Source organism: Dromaius novaehollandiae, chromosome 5 (assembly GCF_036370855.1).
Source record: "Dromaius novaehollandiae isolate bDroNov1 chromosome 5, bDroNov1.hap1, whole genome shotgun sequence".
Classification (NCBI taxonomy): Eukaryota; Metazoa; Chordata; class Aves; order Casuariiformes; family Dromaiidae; genus Dromaius; species Dromaius novaehollandiae.
This window is the reverse complement of record NC_088102.1, coordinates 20,474,623-20,499,810: the sequence shown is the minus strand read 5'-3', so window position 1 is coordinate 20,499,810 and position 25,188 is coordinate 20,474,623. Positions and strand designations below refer to the sequence as shown.

The following is a 25,188-nucleotide window of genomic DNA, read 5'->3' as shown; positions in this document are numbered from 1 at the left end:
TACCTTTAGACATAAAAAGGATACTGTATATATATACTTATCTACGCACCAAAACCCCCAGAGGTTTGCACATTTATCACTAAAACAACGTATGGTCATATGGGGGAAAAAAAAAGTCTCAGATTCAAAACATGGAATCTTATCAACAGAAATATAACATAAAATAACATAAAAACTACCAAACTGAATGAGACCAGCAGCCTATTGGGCCCAGGATTTTCATGAACATGCGTCAGAGAAAAAAGTTTCACCGAAAGGTGTGAGAATGGTGTAGCAAGGTAAATCTATGCTCAGCACTACAGCGCATGCTGACTTGAAGTATTGAAGAGGTTGATTTAAACCTAAAAATCCCATAAGGTTTAGTATCCTCTTCCAGAATGCATCTGTGTTAGCTTTGGACATGGTCGCTATCCAAAGCTCTGCCTTTTGGGGACTATTACTTAATTGACAGCCTCAGCATTTTCCTATGGTAGCAAATTCCACTGTCTAATTTACCTGCCGCACAATCCCACCACTGCTCTTTTTTTTAACCAATAGGAAAAAAAGTGGCAAATTCTACATCTTACAAAAACTTTGACCGTTCAGACACAGAACAAGCCACACCAAAAAGCGCATGTGCACCCAAGTACACACACAACGTCCTCTGGGCCACCTGGAACTGTAGAGAAACCCAACATCAGTTATTTAAAAAATACATCCAAAACATAGCCTTGCCATTCTCATTTATGTTTAGATGTACAAAAATTGTCTGACAGATTTTCTTTAAGCAACTACAGGATTCTCAAAATGAAGCTAAAAATATCTGTGAAGAAATACAGTAGAGAGAGTCAAAATGTTCAAAGTTTTATCATAGCTTTACTGAAAAAGAGGAGAAAGTGTAAGTCCTGAGCACTTCTTATTTTGCAAAGGGAAAGGACATTTTATCAGGCCATTGTAACATAATACACGTTAAAGCTGCAAAAGGCCACAACTCTCACCTCACGCCTTTTACTTTGGAGCTATACAGTGAATGCCTGGGGAAGGCAGCCTCTATTTTCTGCCATATGGGTTCTTGAGGATGGAAATTTCTCTGCCCTAAAAACATTTTTTAGATAAGATGACTTTGTTCTGATGAAACAAACAGCTTGATTTTTTGAAAGTTAAAATTCAAAACACAACTGTATAAAAGTTTCAATATGAAAAAAATCTATGCATTTTGTTCCAAAACTTCAAAATGAGACATTGTCAGATGACTTAAGTTCTTTCAGTTTTTATTCCTCTGAATCAAAGAAGTTCCTGTGAAGTGAAGCAACTCTAGCAAAATAGTTTTATTTGTACAAAAAACATTCCCATCAAAATAAGAGGAAGATCACCTTTACACAATAGGGGCATACAATCAGAGGACGTATTCAAACACATACTAAAAACTGGATACAACAGAAATCCAGATATCATGGTGATGCACTAAAGAGTCACAAAAAACACAGCCTCCAGTCACAATCTGTGTGTGTCAACTCCAGCCCTTAGCTGAGGTTTTGACATTGAAAAATCAATTCATAACTAGCAATGATAATGAGAAAACTCACATGATTCAAGCATTCAAATATTAGCAACCAAAAAATGATCTCCAAAACTAACTTTCTTAAACAAATAAAGCCTCTTTGCCTGAATGTATACCTAACTGTATACATGGATATTATATACTGGCATGCAGCATACTACATGTACACATACCTATATACTGGCATACTGTATGCATCCCGAGTCAAGTCTGTCGGCTAATATAGATTCAAAAAGACTAGCAGGTTGAAACTTGTTTTGAGCTTTTTATCTGTGATTAAATATTTAATAAAGAGAGGGTTTTCTAGAGAAACTCTGCCTTTTACTTAAAGACTTAGGTCCTAAGGCACAGCAACATTATACTGAAAAGATCGTAAATGTTTAGGATGACTGCATTTCTTAACAAATCATTTGAAGAAAGACTGAACGAGACTTTGAGAACTATTGGCTTAGATACTATTGGCAAGTATTATGTGAACACCTATCACAGGTATGAATGGCAGGCTGCACATTTCTTTTAAAAATATGCATAAAATTCAAAACATTATTGTGACAAGCCTTGTTTAGCACACAGGTGCCCTCTATGACTGGGAGATAAGGATTTTGCTCAGGGCAAAGGACACAGACCAGCTGGGCTGCTAGGTCTGAAGTTCATGCTACCTTTCGCTGAAGCTCAAGATCTCCCAGCCTGTAGCCAGCTGGCCGACAGCCCAGGCTTAAGGTCCACCCTCTAGTTCTGTTTTTTACCTCTGATGGGTCACCCAAGGTCAGATGGGTGCCCTTGATTACACAAGACCCCACCTTGCTGGGATTTTCCACAGTCTCACTGTGAGCTGCAGTGAAACGAGACACCCCTACGTTTGCGTAGAAAAAAGTCTTGATTTTCACCAGCCAATCTGATCTCCCAGGAAAATCTTCTGTGGACAGCCAGCTTTTTTACAGGACAGTTGTCAACTTCTCTTCTGACTTGGGAAAGACTGCATCACTTACAGCCAGGACTTCCACTCCATTCCTGGAGCTGGACCAGCCCAACGCGCTGAGGGGCTGACAAGCAAGTCCACTTGGCCACTTCCCTTAGCCGAGGCCTTTGAACTAGTGCACAGAACAGATATTCTCAGAAAGAAGGATGTGCAAATATTTGGAGTTTTACATAAACTGTAACAGCTCCCTTAGACTTTAAGCAATACTCACTATTCCCCAACATACATTCAAAAATTAGGCAAAAGAATCAAAAGTCCAAACAGTTTTTGTTTAGGACAGAGCTCATACTATCTAGAAATAGTCAATGCACCTTACTTTTAGTTTAATACAAATATTAAATAAATAATGAAGAGTTAAACTGCAGAATTCTTTAAAATCACAAGGGCAACCATTACAAAAAGCCACCCCTTTCTTATTGTTTAAAAGATCTCAAAAAGATCGTAATTTCTTTCTTACTCATAAGTAGTCTGTTACTTTTAATATTACATTAGCAACCATTCTAAGAATGTCAGTCTCACGACAGAACTGCAAATAAAGTGACCTTCCCCTGTAAATCTCTCTTATTTCATTTGTAGAGGAACCAAAGTCCAGTAATTAAAGGAGAGAGAAGAGAAGAAAATCTAAATAAATGAATAAATTAATTAAAAACTTTAACTTGATTTCTGGATATAAAAACCTCTTCTGAATCCAACAGCAATAAGATATGACACACTGTGATACTAATTGCAGTTCCCCAAGCTTCATGGCTCTACGATGTTTTCATATGGGGAAGTCAAATAATTTCCACTGCTGCAATAGCATACAATTAACAAACATGATGCTCATGTCAACCACTGCTCATCACACAGTCGCTCATTCCTGAGGCCTCATTTTCAACTACTAAAATTTTAGTGAACTGTTGCTGAATTGCACTACACGAGCTTCCCATCCACACAACTGCTGCAGTTGTAATGGTGATGCAATGGCTGCAAAGGGGATGAAGGGCAAGAGATGAACTGAACACTACCAAGCAACCAAATGAGCCACGTGCGCTTGGCTCTGCGCCTCTTTGCTACCCCGCATGGCCTAAGCACACTGCAAGGCAGGCCCTAACTGCAGTTTTCAAAGGGAAATACCCAGGGCTGGAGAAAGATTTACAACCAGCCAACCAAAAGTCCCCAAAAGCACAGCTAAAATTTCTTTGTTCTAGGAACTGAACCAGGAAGATCTGTGGTACCATTTCCAAGCTATCTTTGGAATAGGGCTATGATTAGCTACAGCAGGCACAGAGGAGAAAAACAGCCTAGAAAGCTAGGTAAAGGGGAAAAATGTTCAACAAATGGGCCTGAGAATGCTAACAGCTTAATGGAACAAGTTGGTATTTGGCCAGGCATCTAAAGCAGCACAACAGGCTAAGGATGCTGCAATACAGTTCGTTACCAAAGGTCTTTAGAAGTGCAGCTAAAACAAAGATCTAAAGAACCAGATATGTACGTGTTTAGTAAATAGGAAACAAGACATTTGTACTATTTTGGAGGCATGATGAGAAAGAATTGAAAATATCTCAGCTGAGAAGACTCAGAAACATTTATCTAACTTTGGGAGAAATAAACATGTGATTAGAGGTTTACTTGTATTTCCACCAGCTGTTCCTGAAAAACACAAAGGTGCCACAAAAAGAACCCATAAAAACTCTGTTGTGTGAAAGAGGACAGACACGGATTTTTCTATCCTTCTTCTTCTGCCCAGTATCTGCTGCCATCTTTCCTAATTTATCTTCCCACTTGCTCCCCATATTGGATGGTACAAGAAAATCCCTTTCAAAAGGCAAGAGCCAGTCTTCTTTATATTACAAAATTACAGGCAGTGGGATACTTCCCACAGCACAGGAGTCTACTGGCTAGGGAGCTGATAAGTATACATTAGAAAACAAGTCCTGGATTGGCAAATCCTCAAATATTTATGCACTGATAGCATTACAGACATTCACTCAAGTAAAGGGGTTTTTCTGTTGTTTGTTTTGGTTTTTTCCCTATTCCTATCTGGCATCGAGCATAACCAATGCTCTTTAACCTGCCAGACAGGAGAAATAAGGCAGTATAATCTCTAAATACGGATGATCTTCAAATCAAGATAAACTATTGTGTCAGAGGCCACAACTTGGAAGAACTGTTCCTTGCGATCTCTTGATTTCTAAACTACAAAGACAGCTAAACAAAATCCCCTGCAAAGACTCCACCTTACCACTACACCAAGAAAGAAAACTCATTCTGACTCTATCCAGGAAGTAAAATATCTAGGTTAATCTTGACAAAGGGGCTGTAACGTGCACAGATATATTAGACTGCTCTATGGTCAGCTCCCCTTCCTACCAAAAGCAAAAACAATAGCGCAGAACTAAATCTTTGTTTCCAGACTGCAAAGGGCAACCAATTTATTTTCCAAGCCCTTTCCTGCAATGAGAAGCTCCAAAGTGCCTTTCAGTATTTTAAATTAGAATATTTAATGACTAGGAAATATTTATTCCACAAACTTCGAAAAACGGCCATAAAATAGCATTTCTGATTTCAATGTATAAAATATACAGATAAAAAGCACTTATATGTTGTCCAAAAGGTGGAACCTACAATATACTCACTCTGATGCAGGTTTAGTTTCAGTAAACAATTGTGAAAGGCTGAAGCTTGTGACAGTTTTAGGGAAAGAGCAGGAAAACCAAAACCTGCAAAAAACTGAAGGAGAGTTGTTTTGATAACAGTAGCTTTTCTAAGCAGAAGACCTACAACAAGAATAGTAGTCCTCAGGGGAGCAAAAATACTTTCATGGCAAAGTGACAAACTACACTGTGCATAGAGTTAATGACTGAAGTCTCCCCTGACCGTATCAGCATGTTTTCAGACCTGCTGTTTGCACTGTAGGTCAGGCTTAAACCTGAGGTAGAAAGGTATACTTCTGGGAAGGACAACTAGACCAAAACCACAGGCACCTTCAGCTGCCTAAATGAGACACAAGTATGGGCACATGCTGTAACAGAGCACCATTTAAAGCGACCTGTCAGGTGGTGAGTATTCAACAAATGCCAAACATGCAACTCGCTAAAAGGGTTGAACAAATAAAACCAGGAAAGGACAGATATCGTTTTGCATTTGTGCAACAGCTTCATAAGTTTCTCATGCTGAGGAGGTTGTATGCAAACTCTGCATCAATGGTGCATGTTAGTTATTGCTCAGCTATGACTTTTATTATATAGCAGTGCTCCCAAAGAGACATGGAGCCTCCAGCACCGCGAGCACTAAGCATGCATACTGTGTTGCACAGTAAGCTTGCTGGGCAAGGCCACCTTTCAGCCTCACCTCAGGATCTGAAATGTGGATTTATACTGCTGCAATGGCAGCAGATAGATAGGACTAAGAGTAATAAGATTGTATATTTACCATCTCAAAATAGGAAAACACAATTTATTTAATTTCAAATTCAAAATGAAAATGCCACAGAGATGTTCCCAGGCCTCCACTCCAGCCATTTACTGCAGGGACTGAAGTGATAATGAATCCTGATTGTTAATGTTTTTTGTTGAAATCCAGGTTTCAGGAAATTCTACTGCATCTCTATTAATATACTTCAAAAGTTAAACATGGGTTCATAACCACAAAGTCCCCTCCTCCACACTATTTGTCTGAATAATTAGCAGTGAGCAGCTACCAGCATTTTGCACCCAGCGTTGCAAGGAAAGCTGAACATGAAGCATGCTCCCATAGCCGCCAACTTCACACGCTGCAGTCAGTTGCTTGGTAAGTCACAAAACAGATGGGCATGTGAGCGTACTGATCAGAAACTAACTACCTGACCAGAAAACCTGTAACGTACAGTATTAATCTTACAATAACCTGAAGAAATCCCAACATCTCATAAACACGTGCCACTGCAGAAGCCAGCCGTCTCCGCAAGGGGCATCGCATGAGGCGCTCCTCTCGGACTGCACCCTCTCAGGGGAGTTATTTTCCTCAAGCGCACTTCAGACAGTTTGCTAAACACACGGGAAGTGCCACTTTGCAATGGGCTTGTTTGTGCTTATAAAACATCTACACTTGGAACAGGTCACTCGCAAAAGGGAAATACTTTCAGGGCCTAGAGTAAGCAAAAAACATTTTTATCAGAAACATATTGAAAGACAAGACACGGGAGAAGTGATTAACATTCAAGGAGCACATAACGTTTTTAGGGAAGCAAACAGTAGCAGGAGGAAACACTGATAAAAGACTAAATTCTGTAAAATAGAAGCCACTCCAGATTTTTCAAATTCCTGACTAGTGAAGTTTCGTAAAACATTCAGTCACTAACATACCTCCAAATCCTCTGGGCTCTATTAACCTCCTCCTGTATCATATACTTGGATGAAGAAAGAGAAAAGAAAAATTGTATCGAGGAGCAGCACAGGCTGAAATGAAATACTGCTCTAAAAAGTGATATATACAAACTGCACTTGCTGTGGAGATGACTCTAGTGACTTCTCGTTGCAGCTGGTCTTTTCTAGCTGCCAACATTGCAGAGTCAGCCTCGAGTCCGACGGCCCAGCTGGGCTCCCCCAACTTCACAGGTCAGAGTCTGCACTGCTAGCTCCGATAACAACTAGTGGACACCACATAAACCAGACAAGACTTGAGAGATGAAAGGTGCTCACACAACTGACATGGCGCTGCGGTGAGTTTCTGCTGCACATTTCACTGCTGGTTCCAGCCCTGCAAGGCTCATGCCCTCTCCACAGGGCAGGCAGGCCTGCTGAAAGGCAGTGATGCAGACCAGGAGAGGTGGATTTTTTTCAGAGTTAGTGCTTTAGCATGCATGCAGTATCTCCATTTCTAAAGCTAAGCGCAAGCCTAGTTCATGCTAACTAAGGTCTCAATTCTTCCTAAAGCAGAACGTAGCGAAGTCACCCAAAGACACAAGCAGACAAGAAAGAATAACCAGATGAAGCCTTTATTAACAGCCAGACTGGGGCAATGCAAAAAAGAAACCACTCTTCACTTTACATCTCAGGCACATTTGCAATTTCATCAGTTACATGGCAGCTTCGGACAGATGTGTCAACATTTAACACTGGTTTTACAAACTAAACTAGCAAAACACTGGAAAAAAATGAAAGGTAATGGAAAAGTACACTAGAAGTGATAGAGTCTATAACGTGATCTAGCCAACACTCCTAAAAGATCATGGAAATCTTCAGTAACTTCTTATTCATTTAATGAAGCTAACAGTATTGGTATTTTAGATTACATTTCTTGATAGTATTGTTCTTACTCTGAAAACTCTGAAAATAATTGGGAACTAGCCTGACATAACACATTCAGAGAAGAGAAAAATCCATTTCAAGATCTCCTCAAAGCACTGGCAGAAGATAAGATCACACCTATAGTTCAGTACAGAGTCAGAAAACTGAAGGTGAAACATACAGATGAAATATCAGGGCACGGACTTACACAGTTACTTAACCAAGTTTGTGTCTATAAATATATTTCAAGGTTGCTGTTGCCAACAGAACTGTAAATATTTAAAAAGAAACACACTATAACCCTTAGACTAAAGCACACAGTTTTCCTCACACAGAAGAGCGTTTTTATTTTAGCACACTGTATTAGAGCTCACCCTTGAAACATATCTTAAAGAACTACATGAAAAGTCCTATTTTTTGTTTGTCAGGAAGGTTTTTTTTTTTTAAAGAATACACATGCAATCCATTTAAAATTAAACTCTTTGTGTTATTATATTCTTCTTAAGGCTTACTGATAATCTTCTTCACCCTCAAAAAAGCAGTAGCAATTCAGACAACTCTAGTCTGAGGTTCCTTCTCACGTACAGAAACACTGCTGGTGTTACTGCCAAAATCATGGTCTCCTATACATGGAGCCCAATTTAATCCTCACTTCCCAGTTTGAGTCATGTGTCTAATCTCAAACGATACTAATATAATACTGAGTCAGCCATTGAAATACGTGGGTTCACTTCATAAAACTCCTTCATAAAAGGCCTGCCTTTTGTACTTATGCAGGACATTCTATTAACGTTGTAAAGCTGAATTATCTCACGTAACTAGTTCTCTTCGGAAAAGGAGAATTTGTACATTCAGCAGTCATCTTGCTCGGGTTATTTTTATAAAACATTCCTCCACTCCATGCTCAACTCCTCTCTAAGCTGCTTACGCAGATTCTAAACAGAACACGTGATTCATTTGTGTATCCGTATTCTTTCAAAACGTCTGATAAAGACAAGCAATAAGTCAGTTTGTCCCTGTGGAATTGCACCAACCCATCCTTATAAACTTTGTAATGCCCTTGATTAATCCAGTTCCTCCAGGCATTGTAATATTGGTGAATTATGTTGTTCCAGATATATTTCATTAATATCAGGTGATACAGTTTCTCTGCGTCGTAGGCTTCAGTTACGTAAGACTTAGGGACAGTGCCAGAATTTGGCCATCCAAGTTTTTTTCTAAATACATTATCCCACAATCAAAAAAAATTCCTTCAGAATTGCTCCCGATGACAATATATTGCTCTGAAAATGCAATGATTAAGATGTGCATTTACATTTTCTGCCCATTACAAAAGTCCTTGTACACATGAGAAAGCAATCGCGCACACATGGGATTACTGCTTTTCTAAATACGCAGGGAATGTTCAACTTCTTATGAATATATTAGAAATAAACTGTAAAAATGCTTTTGCTATTTGACTGCTAACATATGATTAAATTAATTCAACAGCCACTGATGGCCTAGATCAGCCTTCTGTTGATGTTTCACACCAGTCATTAGCAGACAACTAAATAAATATTTTAGAAAACCACAAGAAGATTAAGTTTTATTTGACAGTGGAACTGCTGAAAGATATCCAGCTAAACACAGCGGTGCGACCACTGCTCTTTCCCAGAAAACCCACCTCCTTTGGGTCTCTGCCCCTGAGCCACGCAGCCCTCCAGGCTTGCAAGCCGCCGTGTTAGGACGCGCTTGTAATAAGGACTTGGAGCTGCTGTGGAAGCGCTTGGCACCAGTGGCCCAGCAGCCACCCTGCTGCTTCCTCGCTTCCCAGACAGAGGGGAAGCCTCCCTTTCCATTTTCGGACACCCCCCCCGGGTATTTCAGTGCCTCAGGCAGCAGACACTTTTGCCATTTGCCTAGGAACATGGGGAGAGCAGCGAAAGTGGGCGGTCTTTTAAAGCGCACTCGGGCAATCCCCGCTGCCTGGTGAGCGCGAGCACACCCTTCCTCTCCGTGGCGTGGAAACACACGTGCAGCTTCCGCAACGCAGGGGCAGCGTGGCCCGCAGCCCAGCCGAGGCTCGCAGCAGTGCCGGGCCGGGGCCTCGCGTTGCGCGGCCAGCTCGCCTCCGCCGGCCCACCCCGCACAGCAGGCACACAACATGGGCTATTACGCCACCGAGCAGGGCCTAACCCAAGGCAGAACAGCTCTTTGCGAGCTCCCGCAGTCGACACTCGCCAGCTGTTCGCCAAGGGGTCATGGCAAACCTGCCCCGTTAAGAGAGCACTGGCTTCGGGCACGAAGGCTTGGAGACGGCTCTGCTTCGGGCTGCGTGGGGCTGCTGGAATTTGTCTTTCACAGGGATTAGGAGGTATCAAAAGCCTCCCAGTGCTGTGTTAGATGTGCGTTACGTTTTTACTTGAAATGAAAGTCTCTGAATAAATCCGCACGGGCATAATTAGCATATTCGTAAGTAACAGAAATGCAATGTAGATGATAAAGTAAGGCTCTGGAAATAAATCTCGCTCAAACATTTGAATTACAATTGTAATGCAATTATCCAAATTACTTATCTGTCCTTCTGCAAAGCACAGTAGAGGAGGGATTGCTGGGAGCAGGGGAAAAATAAACGTGAAAAAAATCCCTTATAAAGGTGGTACCACAGAAAATATTTTGCAGAGCTCTACATTAAACAGAAGTTACCATAGCCTGCGCTGAGTCCTGTGCCGCAGGTGTACCACTATCACTCCATTGCTTGAGGAAATCCCATGCTCATTTCATCTCCTGATGCTGGGTGACAGCAGCTCATTTGAGCAAAACAGGAAAAAAAAAACCAGACCCCCTCCCCCAGTCCTCTTGATCTACGCAAGAGACAAAAGCAGGTACAATATCCCGATTTTTAAAAAAGTTTCAACCCAACCGCAGTTGCTATGCAGGATTAGCCGTTGCCACGGCAACGGCGTATAGCTGCGTCCTAATGGCCTGTCCTTTTGCCAGGCAACAAACAGCCTTGTGATGCAACTGCACCTGTCTCAGCTATGTGTTGCCACGGCGACGCCCGCGTTGCTATGGTTACCATCACGCTAATCGCCTGGCAAGGGCAGGCCAACAGCCTCCTGCCAGCCCAGCTGCTCCCGCTCCCGGCCCCGGCCCCGGCCGGCCGGGCGGCTGGCGGCACCAGCGTGCTCGCTCAGGGCCTCGCCACGTCCCACGCGGACGTATCTCCAGGCAAACACAGAAATCGCCTGGGGGAAAACCAGAGCCGTCAAAGTCACTTATTAGTCCCAGTGCTGGTAGCTGGCATCCTGCTACAGGGGGGCAAAGACACCTCCTTGGTTGTATGGGGTGCAGTACAAAGCTAAGCTTTAGAGATGAAAGGCATTTCTGATCGAGCCATGATGTGCTAGTATATTTGGAAAAAGTGAAGAAAATAAATTCCACATTAGCAGCAAGAAGAAAGCAGTTGTGTAAAGACCTGATACTTGCTCCTCTGCTCAGCGGGTCCCAATCTCTAGATTATCTGTCTTTGCAGCACTCTTTCCACTAACGTTAGCTGTAAGCAGTGGCCAGATTAAAAACAAATGAAAAATAAAACGAAACCAAACCCCACACCTATTTCACTGAAGCAAAAAAGCAAACTTGTTTGTTCTCCACTACACACCTTTGGGATAAGCTCAAGTGCACGTGCTCCTCTACAGGGCACGTAACTACAACAAAACGTGTTTTCAGTCGCCTAGATGCAGGATTTACATGGAGATCTGACAGTTGCACTGGCAACACGGGCCAAATAACAAGCTTGGAAGAAAAAAAATTAACTGGTACTCTCCTCGTGAGGGTACTGGGTTTCCATCCACTAAGAACAGGATAAGCAGACATTTTAAAGCTCTCCGCCTGCTTGTATGCATTTTAATTGCAGGTACTCTTTGCAGAAAGATTCTGCAACGTATTTGCGAGAAAGACTGCAAACTCAGGCCGGGGGAGCGAGGAGAAGACCCATTGCCGCAGCAGAAGAGATCAGGAAGGTAAGGTGCCCTGCAGGCTAAGTAAGCAAAAAGACTGACCATTAACACTCCCGTGTTTTGTTCACTAGCACATTTTTCATACTGCATAATTTTATTACATTTAATGTCTTACCCAAGATTCATATGCAATACTGGATGAAAACATTTAGAGTTGTAAAATGCATCTAGTTCTTACCTTTGATATGCCTGAGGAGATGTGGGAGGTGTATTGAACACATGCGAATATGGGTGATAGGGTGTCTTTTTCAAAGCCTGAATAAGATTTTGTCTATATTCTGGGTCTATACACCACAAGGACCCCTTTCCAATACTCTGCAAAGAAAAAAGAATTAAAAAAAAAATCAAATATTTGATCTAATGGCATAGCCTTATTTATTTAGCAGTATTTGTCAGGAAAAGCAGTGGGTTTGGGTTTCTTGTCTGTGTGACAGAAGTGAACATAGTTTGTTTGCCAGAGATTATTGCTCCAGTAACAACGTATTGCAATTGTATGATTTAAAACATGCTTTCAGGAAAAAAAAATAAGAGTGAATGTTTGATTGCCTCTTTTTCCTCTCTCATTACTAGTTAATTTGATTTAATAATATCTGGCAATTTCCCCATCATCGCATACTGGAAAAATAAGAAGCTGCAGTTACTCTTAAACGGAAACTTTGAAGAAAAGTAGATTCTTTTTGAAAGGGATTTTCTTTTTTTCCCTTTTGCTGTTAAACTAACAAGAAACAGGGCTAAAAAGGAGGGGTTTAAACACCCTAGCAACTGTTTTAAAAATAAAAGGACTTAATCCTTTGGCCACATGACATCAGTGCCATTATACTACAAAAGGAAATTAATCATCTTTTCTCCCCTAAGGGGAAAAAGTAACCAAAAAACCCAAAACAAAAGAAAAAAACCCAGTAAAATCTGCATTTAAACCATTTAAGGGTGTTGTGAAATTGTGACTGGTTAAACCAACAGTTATCGTAACTATCCCTTCTGGACACACCGAGCAACTCAAGCAGTCAATCGGTACTGGGAAGCCTACACTACAATTCCGCGTTTCTCCTGCAGCTCTCAGCAGTGCAGTTTCCGCTCCTGTCTCAGTCCCCTCAGAGGTCAGGGTGCAGATATTTTGAATTGTTTTCTGCGAGTTCTCAAACAAACAGAAAAACAACTTTCCCTTGGCTCCATTATGAAAGCATACAAAATGATAGCTCAGGAACAGCCTTGGTCTGTTCAGGGATATGTAAAAACAAACACCAGTCCTACTTATTGACTGAACTCCACTGGCAGGCTTTCAAAGCATTATGATAAGATTTTTGGTAAATGTTGACATTTTCTGGAATAGGCGGGGGGGAGGGAGAAGACTGAACTACAACCTCTAGCCACTTTTCAGTCCCTTTCCAGACCTCAGCTTTGTATTAGGGGAATAAGCCCCCCTGTTTTATGTTTTGAAAAACAAACACAAAAATCACGCTGGAAGTGGGAGATCATTTGCAAAAGCCACAAGGAAGAAGAAAACACAATACTTGTTTCCTTTCGAAAACTTGTCATCTTTGGGGAACCTCATCAACTCCTAAGGGCTGCTTTGTCCTATAGGCGGCTTCACGGTACATGGTGTAACATGCAAGGTGCTTACAAACCTCCCTCCGAGCTTACAGACTTCAAACCCACATCAGATTCTTTAAAAAAAAAAAAAAACAAAAAAAGTCTTCCCAATGTCATTGGATTTGCTGGTGGGAGCATCTAGCAAGTTCACAGCACAGCGTGAGGCTTTGCTTGAAAGAAAAGGAGAGGGGCTGGCACAACCCACAGGAGCCACGACTGCATTCATTCAAAACACATCTGCCGGAGGGGATGAAAAAGGAACCATCTTCCACATATTAGTCTAGAGGAAGCAGGAAAATGAGTTCAAGCCTTTTCCGTTTGGCAGGGTTCAACCCCATTTCTCCCCTCATTTCCCAAGGGCACTGTAACCAGGAGGCCACACAACAGCCTCAGGGAGACATCCTGTAGCTCTTGAGTTGAAGCTGGGCCCTTGCATGTCCAAAAAGTCCATGATTCAAGGGACTAGAGAAAGAGTAAGTAATAGAGACCTGACTCAAGCTTAACTGTTGGGGCAGCCAGACAAGCTGGAAGCTAAGACTCTTGGTCTTTGGTATATGTAAAGCACTACAGCAGATGACTGAAACATCCATTCCTGGTATCAGTGATGGAAGCTGCGTGCTATATATCTCAAACCAGTCTGCAAAAAAGAGATTATTATGTTTATCCCCTCCTTTACAGATGGGACAATAAGCCGGAGAGTTGACATGATAAGCCCAGTAGCAGTGACTTTTTAGGCAAAGGACAGAGTCAAAAATAGAACGAAGCTTCTCAAATTCCAATTGCATGCCCCATCCACCAGACAGGGCAAGAAGAACACAGAAGTTCCTTCTAAGAAAGCAATGTGCAAAACGGAGAACATTTCTAGAAGAAAAGCTTTGCTGGATTCTTTACAGCATAGGATAAGCTTTAAAAAATGCTACATTTAAATACCATCTAGCTTATTTGTATTTGCTTGAACACGACATGTTTTCAAACTTTAGTTTTTTTCATTTGCATCCAAGACAGAATTTTCATCTACCTGGAAGACATTAGACCCCCCCAAACCCATGGAGGTTAGCAGAAGTTGAGAGGCTTACAAAATGATGTCACTACTGAAGACTAACTTCAAAACCTTATATTATTGTTAAGCTAAATTTGTTTGGCTTGCTGATGTTCTGGTGAAAGCCAAAAACAATCTCACTGAAAAACAGAAACTCTCTCACAAAGTATTGAGGAAAATTATACTCCTTATTAAAGGAAACACTGAGAAGGCAGATTTGCTATATTTTCACTGCAATTGAGCCGACTTGTAATTTAGCAGCAAAAACAAATATGATTTAACCCAAAGCTCTCCAACCATGAAAAGTTCCTTTAAAAAAAAAAAAAGTTACTTATTTTTGTTCTTCTTCATTCACATAACAGAGCAGAAATAAAAAGAAAACCAAACTGTCACCTGGTTAAGAATCCTTCCTGACAGTCATACGTGCAAAGAGCTTCATAACTGCCTTTTTAAATGTATCATTAGTCTTTCCATATACATGTAACCATAAGAAAGGAAATCACTGGAACTCAGAGCAATCAGTTAGTGATTAATTTCTATCTTATGACACTTGGCGTGCTGCTCCACTACCTCCTCCAAGCCAAAAGTCAATAGTGTCTCCAATCAAAAAACAGAAAGGGAGGAAAAAAAAAATCCTTGGATTACATTTGTCTCCTAGGCAACGAGTGACTGAGGAGTGGATAACAACTCCCCGATAATCTCGGCGCTGGAATGTTTTCAGACTCCTGAACAATGCTTCCTCTCAGGGCAGGACGCAGCGAGCTCGTTCGCTCCTGCTGTCCACAGGTTACCGCCTTTATACGAGTGTTTAAGGTTATTAGAAAGAGCATTAGTACGAGTTTCCCCTTCACCTCATCCAAGATTAAACTATAATTGCAGATAATCTACTTCAAATGCATTAATGGGGAGCGAAAAATGACATCTAGAAGTCTCTCTGTAGAAGTTTATGATTTAAAACTTTTTCTTTAAAAATCCCCTCTTGATTATGTTTGCTACTATCATTAAGAAATTATTATACCTTTTTCTGTTATTTAATACATGTGCAGACTGTATCTAGATCTTGTGTACTAAACCTGTAATCTTTAATTCATTTATTCTTTCTGATATCTCAAATAGACTTACCTAATTTTCTCCCAGAAATTTAAACCACTGCATTATCATGAAAAGGTATAAGACACATTCAGTGTCTAACTTATTTTTCCTCCAAATGGGCTGCATGTAGAAGTTCAGTTTAAAACCTACTTTACACAACCTGTTAGAATCCAAACTCAAATTTTTGGCCATCTTTTAATAGAATTGAGGGTAAGTTTGAAACGTCCAAGTAAAATGCTTTGTGCTAGCTCTTTTAATTGTTATAGTTAGGTCTAAGAGTATTACCTGTTACTAGACCTGTCCAATGCTTCCAATCATAAAGATTTTGTTTCCATATAGCTTACAACTAACTGTTGGCCTTACGTTTTTACCTACTGTCTGCCCAACACTCAGTTAAAAAAAAAAAGAGAATGTGTGCTGAGCTCTTTCCAAGAGCAACGGCTGGGAAAAATACATACCCTGTCTATATAAAAATTCTGGCAAATGGTTATTTGAAGAATTTAATTCCCTTGTTATTTTAGCACAGACTTGAAATTTGTAAGGAATGCAGCTTTTTTCCAGGGTTGCTCCTTTTACCACCACCACACAAGCAATCTGCCCAAAATTAGGCTTTGGAAAGAGCAGATAAAGGACAGCAAAACAAACGGGCTCAGAGAGACTTCAGCGATTTTAACTCATCCCTGCTGAAGCTCTGGTTACGGAGGCGCTTGGAATCAGCGCAAGACTGTACCGCAGCCCAGGAGGAGCAACTGCAGCTCCCCCACATCGTGGGGACCAGCACCACTTCACACAGTCACTTTGGGCATCAGAGCACGGAGCCCGTCCAGATAGGGACTACTACCTTTGGGGCTGTTTTTCAGCAGATCAGCTGCACAGACACCTCTAAAACTCTTTCAGCGACAGCGCAGTCTCTGGCTGTGACTGCACAGCCCCCTCAGGGGTGGGGGTGTAGCAGAGCCCCGCTGTCCTGAAGCACGGCTGAGCCTCTGGCTGCTCCTAACGCCCTCAGCCAAAGTGCACCTTTCCTCCACCTGGGGCTGTCTAACGGTGAAAGCGGAGCTCCTCCTAAGCGGCTGCTCTGCACCTCTTCTCCCTTCACACACGCTTCCTCCTTCATTAGCGCTGCGGCTGAGCCGAGAGGGCACCTACATGGTGGAGACCTGGGGGCACAGACCTGCCCCTAAACAGGGAGCAGACCAGCACACAGGCAGAGGTGGAAGGATGGTCTGCGCAGCTAAGGGGGCACCAGCTTGCGGCCGCCTCCCTGGGCCGAGCTGCACTGTGTCCTCCCCACCCTGCTCTCGCGTGCCTCCGACTCTCCTTCCACAAGCCAATTTCAGTCATTCTTCTGGAAGGCAACTATTTCTCTGGAACAATTTTCTATCATTTTAACTCATTAAGCAGGCTCGCATTAAGGGCCCAGGGAGCATCCAGAGCTGCTGTAAAGAGGTGGACGCATAGAGCCAGGAGGGGATGGCGCAAGGAACGGCAGCTCTCCCTCTGTGCAGCGTGAGCAGTTGTGACGCTTCCTTGCACTTCTTGGAACAGCAGGCTGAGAAAGGAAACTGGGATTTTGGCTGGACGCAACACAACTAGAAAGAGGAATGGGAAAACAGGCCTGACAGAGTTGGCGTGAAAGGGAGAGCTGGGATTAGTTGGGCAAAGAGGGTGGAAACAGAGCCCTGAGGGAAAACCCAGACCGGCCGAGTAGGTGAGAGCAGAGATACTGTGATGCCGATGTTGGGCATCAAAGCAGAGAGCAGGGCCCAAGATGGGCAGGCCGGGAGGAGAGGAGCAGAAATCAGATGGGCTAAGCAAGTGAGTGAGTGACCCTGCAGATCTGCACAGCCACCTGAAGGAAATTCAACTCTCTGATTAAGTACTGGCCTACTTAAAACAAAAACCCAACAAGCCAACAACTCCCTACTGAGGGAAACTGTCCTCTTCTCTACTACCAAAAAAGAAAGGGATGAACATCCAGGGTTAGACTCTCCTGAAGAAAAACTCTCAACAGTATGAAATAGGAACATGGCAGTTACACAAGCCAAAGTGTTTTAGATTTATGCCACTTTTGAGAACTATTCCACACTGATTACTGATATACTTTAGGAATTATAAAAGCAAGCAGAAAAAGCAGAAACTTTCTATTACTAGTTAAAGGACATTTCAAACTAGCAGCTGCAGTGTGAAATTATTAAATATTGAAATCATGCCACTGTGACATGTCAGACCCCCATCAGGTCAGTTTAAGTTATTGTAGTCATTAACACAGGACCTGTGAACAACACTAAAGGAGGCTTTCTAGCAGTGAGGAGGAAGCTTTTGGTGTCAGTATTCACCTTTACTGATCTAATGGTTTGCTCTCAGCATAGATGAAACCTGCCATTGTTATGGCAAATGAGCTCTTTGCAAGTCATAGTAGAGAGATTACTGGGTATTAAAAGTTCTTACTCTAAAGAAATATTTATCATGAGCCTGTTGTGCGCAGTTACCTTGCAACACCAATCTCAAAGCAAATCTTCACATAAATTTGCCAACGAGTTTATCCACAGGAAGGCTGTACAGCTTCCATAGGTGTCCAGGCGTGCTACGCAGAGACAGAGGTGTTTCTCTAGGACTGAGCTTTAATGAACCAGGTTTTGAAATGCAAATTAAAAGAAACAAACAAAAAGATTGGGTGATAGAAATAAGCAAGATCTCACCACAGAATTTATAACAACCACTTGAATGATGACAGCCAGGACCAGAATCTGAAAAAATCAAATTGCTTTTTCCAACTACAGATAAAGAGATTTCCATTGTGCATAAGGTACGAGAGAGAACAATGTTTCTGAACTTTGATGCCTGCACTTAAAGCACCAAATCTGATGTTTAGGAGTCCAAGTAATCAGCCTGCTCCTCATAGATGCTAAGCCTCTGGAGCTACTACTGACTTCAAATATGCAAATTTCTGGCCATATGGATGGTGCTGAGAGTGCACGGAGAGCTGTCGGGCAGCAAGCAACAGTACAAACTCCCAAGAGAACAGGTGTGGTGGAAAGTTTTGTAACCTGGAGTCTCTGAAAGGAGCATGCTATTTCACTCACCACCGATACTGTGGTCATCCAAAACACAGAGCAATTTTGGAAATGTTGACTAAAACAGTTTTCCAGTTAGTTCCCAGAGACCACAAACTAGTATCAAGAATTCCTCCTAAACACAAACTGCCCTCTTCTCATCTTATGAAAAAATTATTTCATAAGAAAAGTGCAGGATTTGGGGGAGGAGATGGAGAGGTAGGAAGAAGGGAAGAAAGATACTTTTTGAATGGCACCTCATGACACCCTGCCTTCAGCTTTGAAATGCACAAAGAGTAACACAATAATCACCCCCAAATGTACCTTAAGGAAGAATGACTTCCTTAAATAACTTACTCATTTGCGCTAAACAGAGAAGCCTGCCAAGTGACTTAAAAACATTCTGCAATACAATGTGGATTATACATCCTTCACCAAATATACCACTAACAGTTTGCAAATGCAGTTGCAGAGAAGTCACAGTTTGCAAGCGCAGTTGCACTATGGGAAATAAGCAGCTCACAATTATAAAATTCAACAAGACTAGAGAATTAAAGGCTACTGTGAACATTTATGTCTTGTTGAATCAGCGCTGCAACACCCAAGGATTGCCAAGGGCAGAGAGGCTTTTCAATATACAAAGGGAACTTGTGCAGTGATGAACACTACTCAAAGGCCAGCTCTGTTCTATTCACTCGGAGACAGTGATGCCAAGAAAAGCGTGCCTTACTTTTTTATTTCAGCTACCCCTCCCTCATATTAGTATCACCTCCCATAAGTGAAGGGCATCACTGCTAAAATGGGACCAACTTAGAACTGTAGTTCCTTCATTTACATTAGACAGCAGCAGCAGCAGCATACTAATGCCAAAACTGTGGAAATATATTATAAAAACATTTTAAATTCATAAATGACTTAGTTGGCAAATGCTCAGGAAGATTTAGGTTTAAGATGCTGTAGTTGGTTTGATAGTCTGCAATATTTTAAACTTTGTTGGTTATCTTCACTCATCATTATTTACAGTTATCAGGACAATGTTGCTTGCTCTGCTCATCTACAATGGTTCTCTGAATAACAGTAAAGCTTTATGCTCTTTAATGGCTATGTACCTTACAGATGAGGTTGGAGGGTGCTCTAGTTGCTTATTTTTTAAACAAATGAAGTAATTCGTAGAAGACAAACAGAGCATTTGAATCATCTGAGGTCAGCTAGTTAAAAAAAATACAACTGCTAAGGAATTCTTAAAGAAAGAAAAACAAAGCCATTGCCAATGATTGCTATTATTATAAAATACATTCCTTAGATCCAGTGTAATCTTGACATAAAAATTATAAATACCTATTCATGCAGTCTAAGAGAAGATTTTTTTCATTCTCTTAAAACATTTCTAGTGCAGAGTAATGAAATTCTGTAAGGCGACTTTTAGAGAACTGCACTATAGACCTTAACAGCAACTTTAATGACAGTAACAACTGCCTGGTAAGCATATAAACCCTCGCATAAAGCATAAAGTATAATATAAACCCTCACAGAGGATCCCCCAAACCAATAAACTCGAAAGAGCTAGAAACTTCCTCTGCCCTTCAGTGGAAAGTTTGTCAATGTTGTGGCAGTTTGTCATGGAGGGAAAACTAAAGCAGTATTTGCTTGCAACAAAACAAAAAACCTCACATTCATTCCTCCCCCATGTTTTGAACTTTTTCTCAGTAAACTAGCCACCACAGCTCAGCTCAAGCATAAAGCTGAAAAAGAGCTCTGAATAGTTAAAACACAATTCCATCACCATAATTACATGCTCATTTAATATGTGAAAGTAAAGGTCTGGTGTTAGGGGAGGCTTGCTTCAACCTCAAGTAAACCAACTGCATCAGGAAATCAGCTATGCTCAAGAAAACAAAAGCTTGGGGCTTTTTAAATCTTATTTTGCTCCAAGTAAAAACATCCATTAGTTCAAAACAAGTCACAGAAGTCCAAGTCTCTGCTTTCATGCTCATCTCTTGATATTGTAGCTCATTTGTTCAACGGACTATTGCAAACATCAATAGAGCAATCAAGTGTTTAAGCCCTGGCCTGCCTTTAGGAGTTGGCCTGATTCTACCCCAAGTGGTGCAGGGACATTAAATATCTCGGTGCCTCTGGTGTCCTTCCATTTGCAGAATGGGCACCACCTTTCAGACTGGAAAGGTGGGTGGGGAAGTGTCTGTCCGCAACTTCATCTGAATGAGAAGTATGATTACAGCAAAAAAGCACTACTTAGCCTTAAAATAGAACAAGACGACCTCCCATCCCCCCCCCCCCCCAAAAAAAAACCCCAGGAAGCCAAGCATGCAAATAAACCAGGGTACAGGAACAAAAAAGGGCCAGAGTAGAGCTATGAATTAACAACTGGAGAAAAGGAAACACTGTGTAATTCCCCAGGTAAACAAAAAATACGTATTTCACAGGTAAGGTTGCAGTATAAAATCCTGCAACACCGAAAGCAATACAAAAACGCACAGTAGCGTAGAAAACCAGCGTTCTTCCAATGTTAAGGGAGTTCAAAGTCTCCCCAGCAGAAGAAATACTAGGAGTTCTTTGATCTCCACACATTCGGACTTGTATACGCTGTCAGAGTGAAGTGCCCACTTGTGAGAAGGGCCCAAGAAAAGCATTGATCTGCCCACTCCCTTCAGTGGTGCCTTCACAAGTGGAGGGTGACCTCCGGCCGAGCCCAGAAAGGCTCAGAAATAGCCCCATGGGCAGAGATCCCATGGCCTCCACTGTCCCCCAAGCGGGGCCAAGAAACTGCAGATAACACCTCAGCGCAATGGCTGCAGAGAGCACAGGCGGGACTGCACCAGCAGCTTGGGTTTTACACAAATGAAGGCATTCACGGGCTCTTAAGCAGATTTTCAGCTCAACAACACATCGATAAATAGAAGGAGCTTAATTTGAAAACACTGATACCTCTGTTACTGGATGTTTCATTCACAAGCAAGCCATCAACCTTGGCCTCCTTCACATAAGTAAAACGCCTACCAATTTAAATCAGGAGCTCAAACACCACAGACAAGCAAGGCAACTCTGGACTCCCACTCATGAGTATACAAAAGTCAGAAAGGTCTTTTAGTTTGTAACCCACACACTCAGCAAATCTGAGTTACTGCCAAGGACTACCCACCCAAGGCATCTCTAGCAGGTCCAGGCTCCTGATCCCACAAGGATCACATCAAAACTCAGTCCTGGAATGATTCTGTAGCATTGCTTTAATCAGGATTGACCCACTGTTACGTGATATCACGTGCACAGCTAGTGCACTGCTCCTCCTCCAGTACACAAGCATCTACGTGCACCTTAGTGCAGGTAAGCACGCAAAAAGCAATCGTTCGCAGTCTGCAGCACATTGGGTACATCACATGAGCTTCCCACCATCCTGAAAATAAAACTTAGTAGTTGCTGCATTATGTCACCTAACTCTGAAAGTCATATTTAGCCAGTAAGCATCTCCTTGTTGAGTCCATATGCAAACTACCCTAACAAACCTATTAGGCTGCCATACGGAAATCTTGCAATCAACTAAAGGAAATGCCATTAACCACCCTTAAACAATGCCTCACTCATATATAACGTACTAGTATGTTGTTTTATGCTAGTGCCTAGCAACCCCAGACATTTCCCAAAGCTCTTCTAGGCTAGGCAAAGTACAGGCACTGAAAAAGACAGACTGACACTGTTGGGGAGGAACAAAGTGTAAGATCAAACAGATGCAGCAAGATTGGGCAGGGAAGTCAGGAGAGCCTAGACGAGAAGCCTGTCAGCATGAAGGGCTGACACCCAACAGTCTTGAGGAAGATTAGGTAGCGACTAGCATTAATAATACTATTTCAGTCTATAACATTTCTGTATAGACGTGGAAAGTGTAATTAGCCCTACTGTATTGAAAAGAAAATTGAGGGAACACAGAAACAAAAGAAAAAGGAAGAAAGAAGTTAAGTGCTCAAGGTCACCTATGAAATCAATGGCAGAGGCAAAATTAATATCCCTCCACACCAATAGCCAGTTTAGTGGGATGTGCTCATTTCATGTCAAAGGAGCACTCATTTAAATACCCACTGGTCATCTGATACTCTTAATGTTATCACTGGCTCCAGATTATACAGCTGACAAAAATATAAATTGCTTTTTCTTACAAATATATAGTTACACAGTATATAAAATCCCAGCAACAATTTCTAAACACAACCCTTCACCCAACAGACATTCAAAAAATTATTCAACACTTGCATCTGTGCTAAAGGTTTGCGGGTCATTTTTTGTCTGCTAGTATATTAATGATGAAATAAGCCAGTGAGTGAATTGCAAGGGGAAGGGGTTAACAGCTAGCAGAGTCAAGTGGGAAGGAGTAAGTTGAACTAAATTCATTAGCAGTGACAAATAAAAACAGAAATAAGGAAGACCTGACAAAAGCTAATGGATTTGCACCATTTCCCCCTAAAACTGTTTATTTCATGTAGGGTTTTCCCTTGGTTGGTATTTAATATTGTTTCACACAATGAATTGGGGGAAAAAAACAGGCATTTTGATAAAGCTTTTGTGAGGCTGCCTAGATGTGGTGTTTTTAAGCGTCCCTGTGTTCTTTAAAGAAACACAGCTGTGTTTCTTCCTGAGCCCTGCGCAGCAGCAGCAACAGATCTTAGTCACCTGCAACAGGCACACACTGAAGCAAGATCTGTTTCTCCTGCAACAGAGACCTCAGCGTTACTGCTCACACTGTATCAAATACAAATTATTTCTGCTATTTAAGCATGCATATGGCTCTAAGCTTTTGGCCCATTTCTACAGCAAGTTCAAAAATGCCGATTTTTACTCCCTCTCCGCTTTCTCATAGCTAGAAAAAAGGAACCCTGGAAAGCAAAACAAAACAATCCCCCCAATGCTGAAAGCACCTTACAACATGAAGCAACTTCTCAACTGTATTTTGAGCCTTAATCTCTCTTGCATAATACATATATGATCACAAATTCATCAGGGCAGGGCCTCACTTCAGGAGCATCAAACAGCACAAATATCAAAACCCAAACCTCACAGACTTTTAAAAGTCAGGAACTTCACTTCTACTTAGTACCTTTGAAAACACCCTACCCAAATCCTCATTCCTCCCAAACGCCAGGCACAATTACGAGGTTCTGGAGAACCTCATAAGTTAGTTAACAAGGGATCTGAGCAAGCACTGTGTAATGGGGGCAAATAAAGGTAGGCCTACAACTCTGCAATTTAGTTAGGACTTAAGAGAGCAGTGTATTATTTAGTATCACTAACTGGAGGCAGTACATTAATAGAAACCAAGAGCAATGCCTTCAGGTATGCTGGGAGAACCTGCTTACCCCGAAAAGCAAACAAGTCACTCTCAGCAGCACCCTGCGCGAAGCGGGGGGAGGTAACAACAGCCCCTGCCTATAGCAAGAATACTCCCTCTTAGACACTCAGCACCTTCGCAGGGCCAGCACGAACACCAGCGGCAAGAAGGGACCCCTCTGCACAGACACTCCTCAACCGCACCTCTGAGCCCAGGGCTGCTCTCCCACCAGATCACTGCGAGTCTGAAAAGTAGCACTCATGATCCCAAGCTTGCACCATGCTGGGGTGACTAAAATTGCAGTGTCTCTAGGACAGGGCTTCACGAACCTGCTGGGATTTGGTACGTTTATTTTAATAGAAAACAAGCAAGGAATCCCACCCAAGAGCTACACCGGCTAGAGACCTACAAATTAACAGATATGGAGCATCAAATCCATGTCAGGATTGGCTGCAGAGGAAGAGCACTGGCACCTTCTTCTGCACAAACCTTGTCCTGCCTTTTCTGGAGAACAAGCCATAAAAGCCTTCCCAGGAGAGGCAGAAAATGCCAGTCATACACACCTTGATTACACCAAAGCCTTCCAGCGTAGGTAGGATCTGACCTCAGAATTGCAAGGGAATTACATATTCAGACAGACACCGAGAAGTGGATTGCTAAGATGCCTGCCTGCCTCCACCGACTACCATGTTGCTGTCTGCCAAAAACACCCTCCTAAATCCTGTCTTTAACTTCTGAGGCTCCCTTCTAGCCACAATCACAGTGGACTGGACTAAACTCCTCTTTCACCCCCTCCACTCGGTTGACAACGTAGCACCTGCCCAAGCCTCAGGCATGGGACTCTTGAAACCACCGCTAACTGTATGTACGGTGGCCGCGCGGCCATCACAGCAGCCTTCTCTGGGCCAGCTCTGCAGGTCCACATCTCCTCCTGCAGCTCAGCTACGGCTTGGGCTACGGCAGCCCACGCTGTACAGAGCAGCAGAAAGGCTCCTCCAGCTTTACCCATGGTAGGAGACACCCAGGGTTGTTCAGACCAACACGGCATTCACTCGGTGTTACTACAGGCGCAACCAGGAGACACCACATAGGTAGCTTCGGCACAGCATGTCTACCCATCCCCACCACAGCCACCAAGCTTGAGTCCCTGCTGCCCTCTTAGTGCGGGTCCAACTTTCTTCCCCTTCACCCTCCCCGTGGATGTACTGGCACTGACCTCGCACGGTGCCAACAGCCCAGGAGTTTGGGCTCCAGCCCAAAAGCATAACCATCGTAACAAAGTAGTCGTAACGAAGTATGCAAAG

At 42.3% G+C, this 25,188-nt stretch overlaps 1 protein-coding gene across 4 annotated transcripts in view; it reads right to left on the bottom strand.

The window, feature by feature from the left end:
* FOXN3 (forkhead box N3) overlaps positions 1 to 25,188 on the bottom strand; it is a 222,166-nt gene that overhangs the window by 98,458 nt on the left and 98,520 nt on the right. For all 4 annotated transcript variants that reach the window (XM_064512204.1, XM_064512205.1, XM_064512206.1 and 1 more), the window contains exon 3: positions 11,951 to 12,087. In XM_064512204.1, coding sequence (XP_064368274.1) covers positions 11,951 to 12,087 — 137 coding nt within the window. The remainder of the gene's footprint in view (positions 1 to 11,950; positions 12,088 to 25,188) is intronic.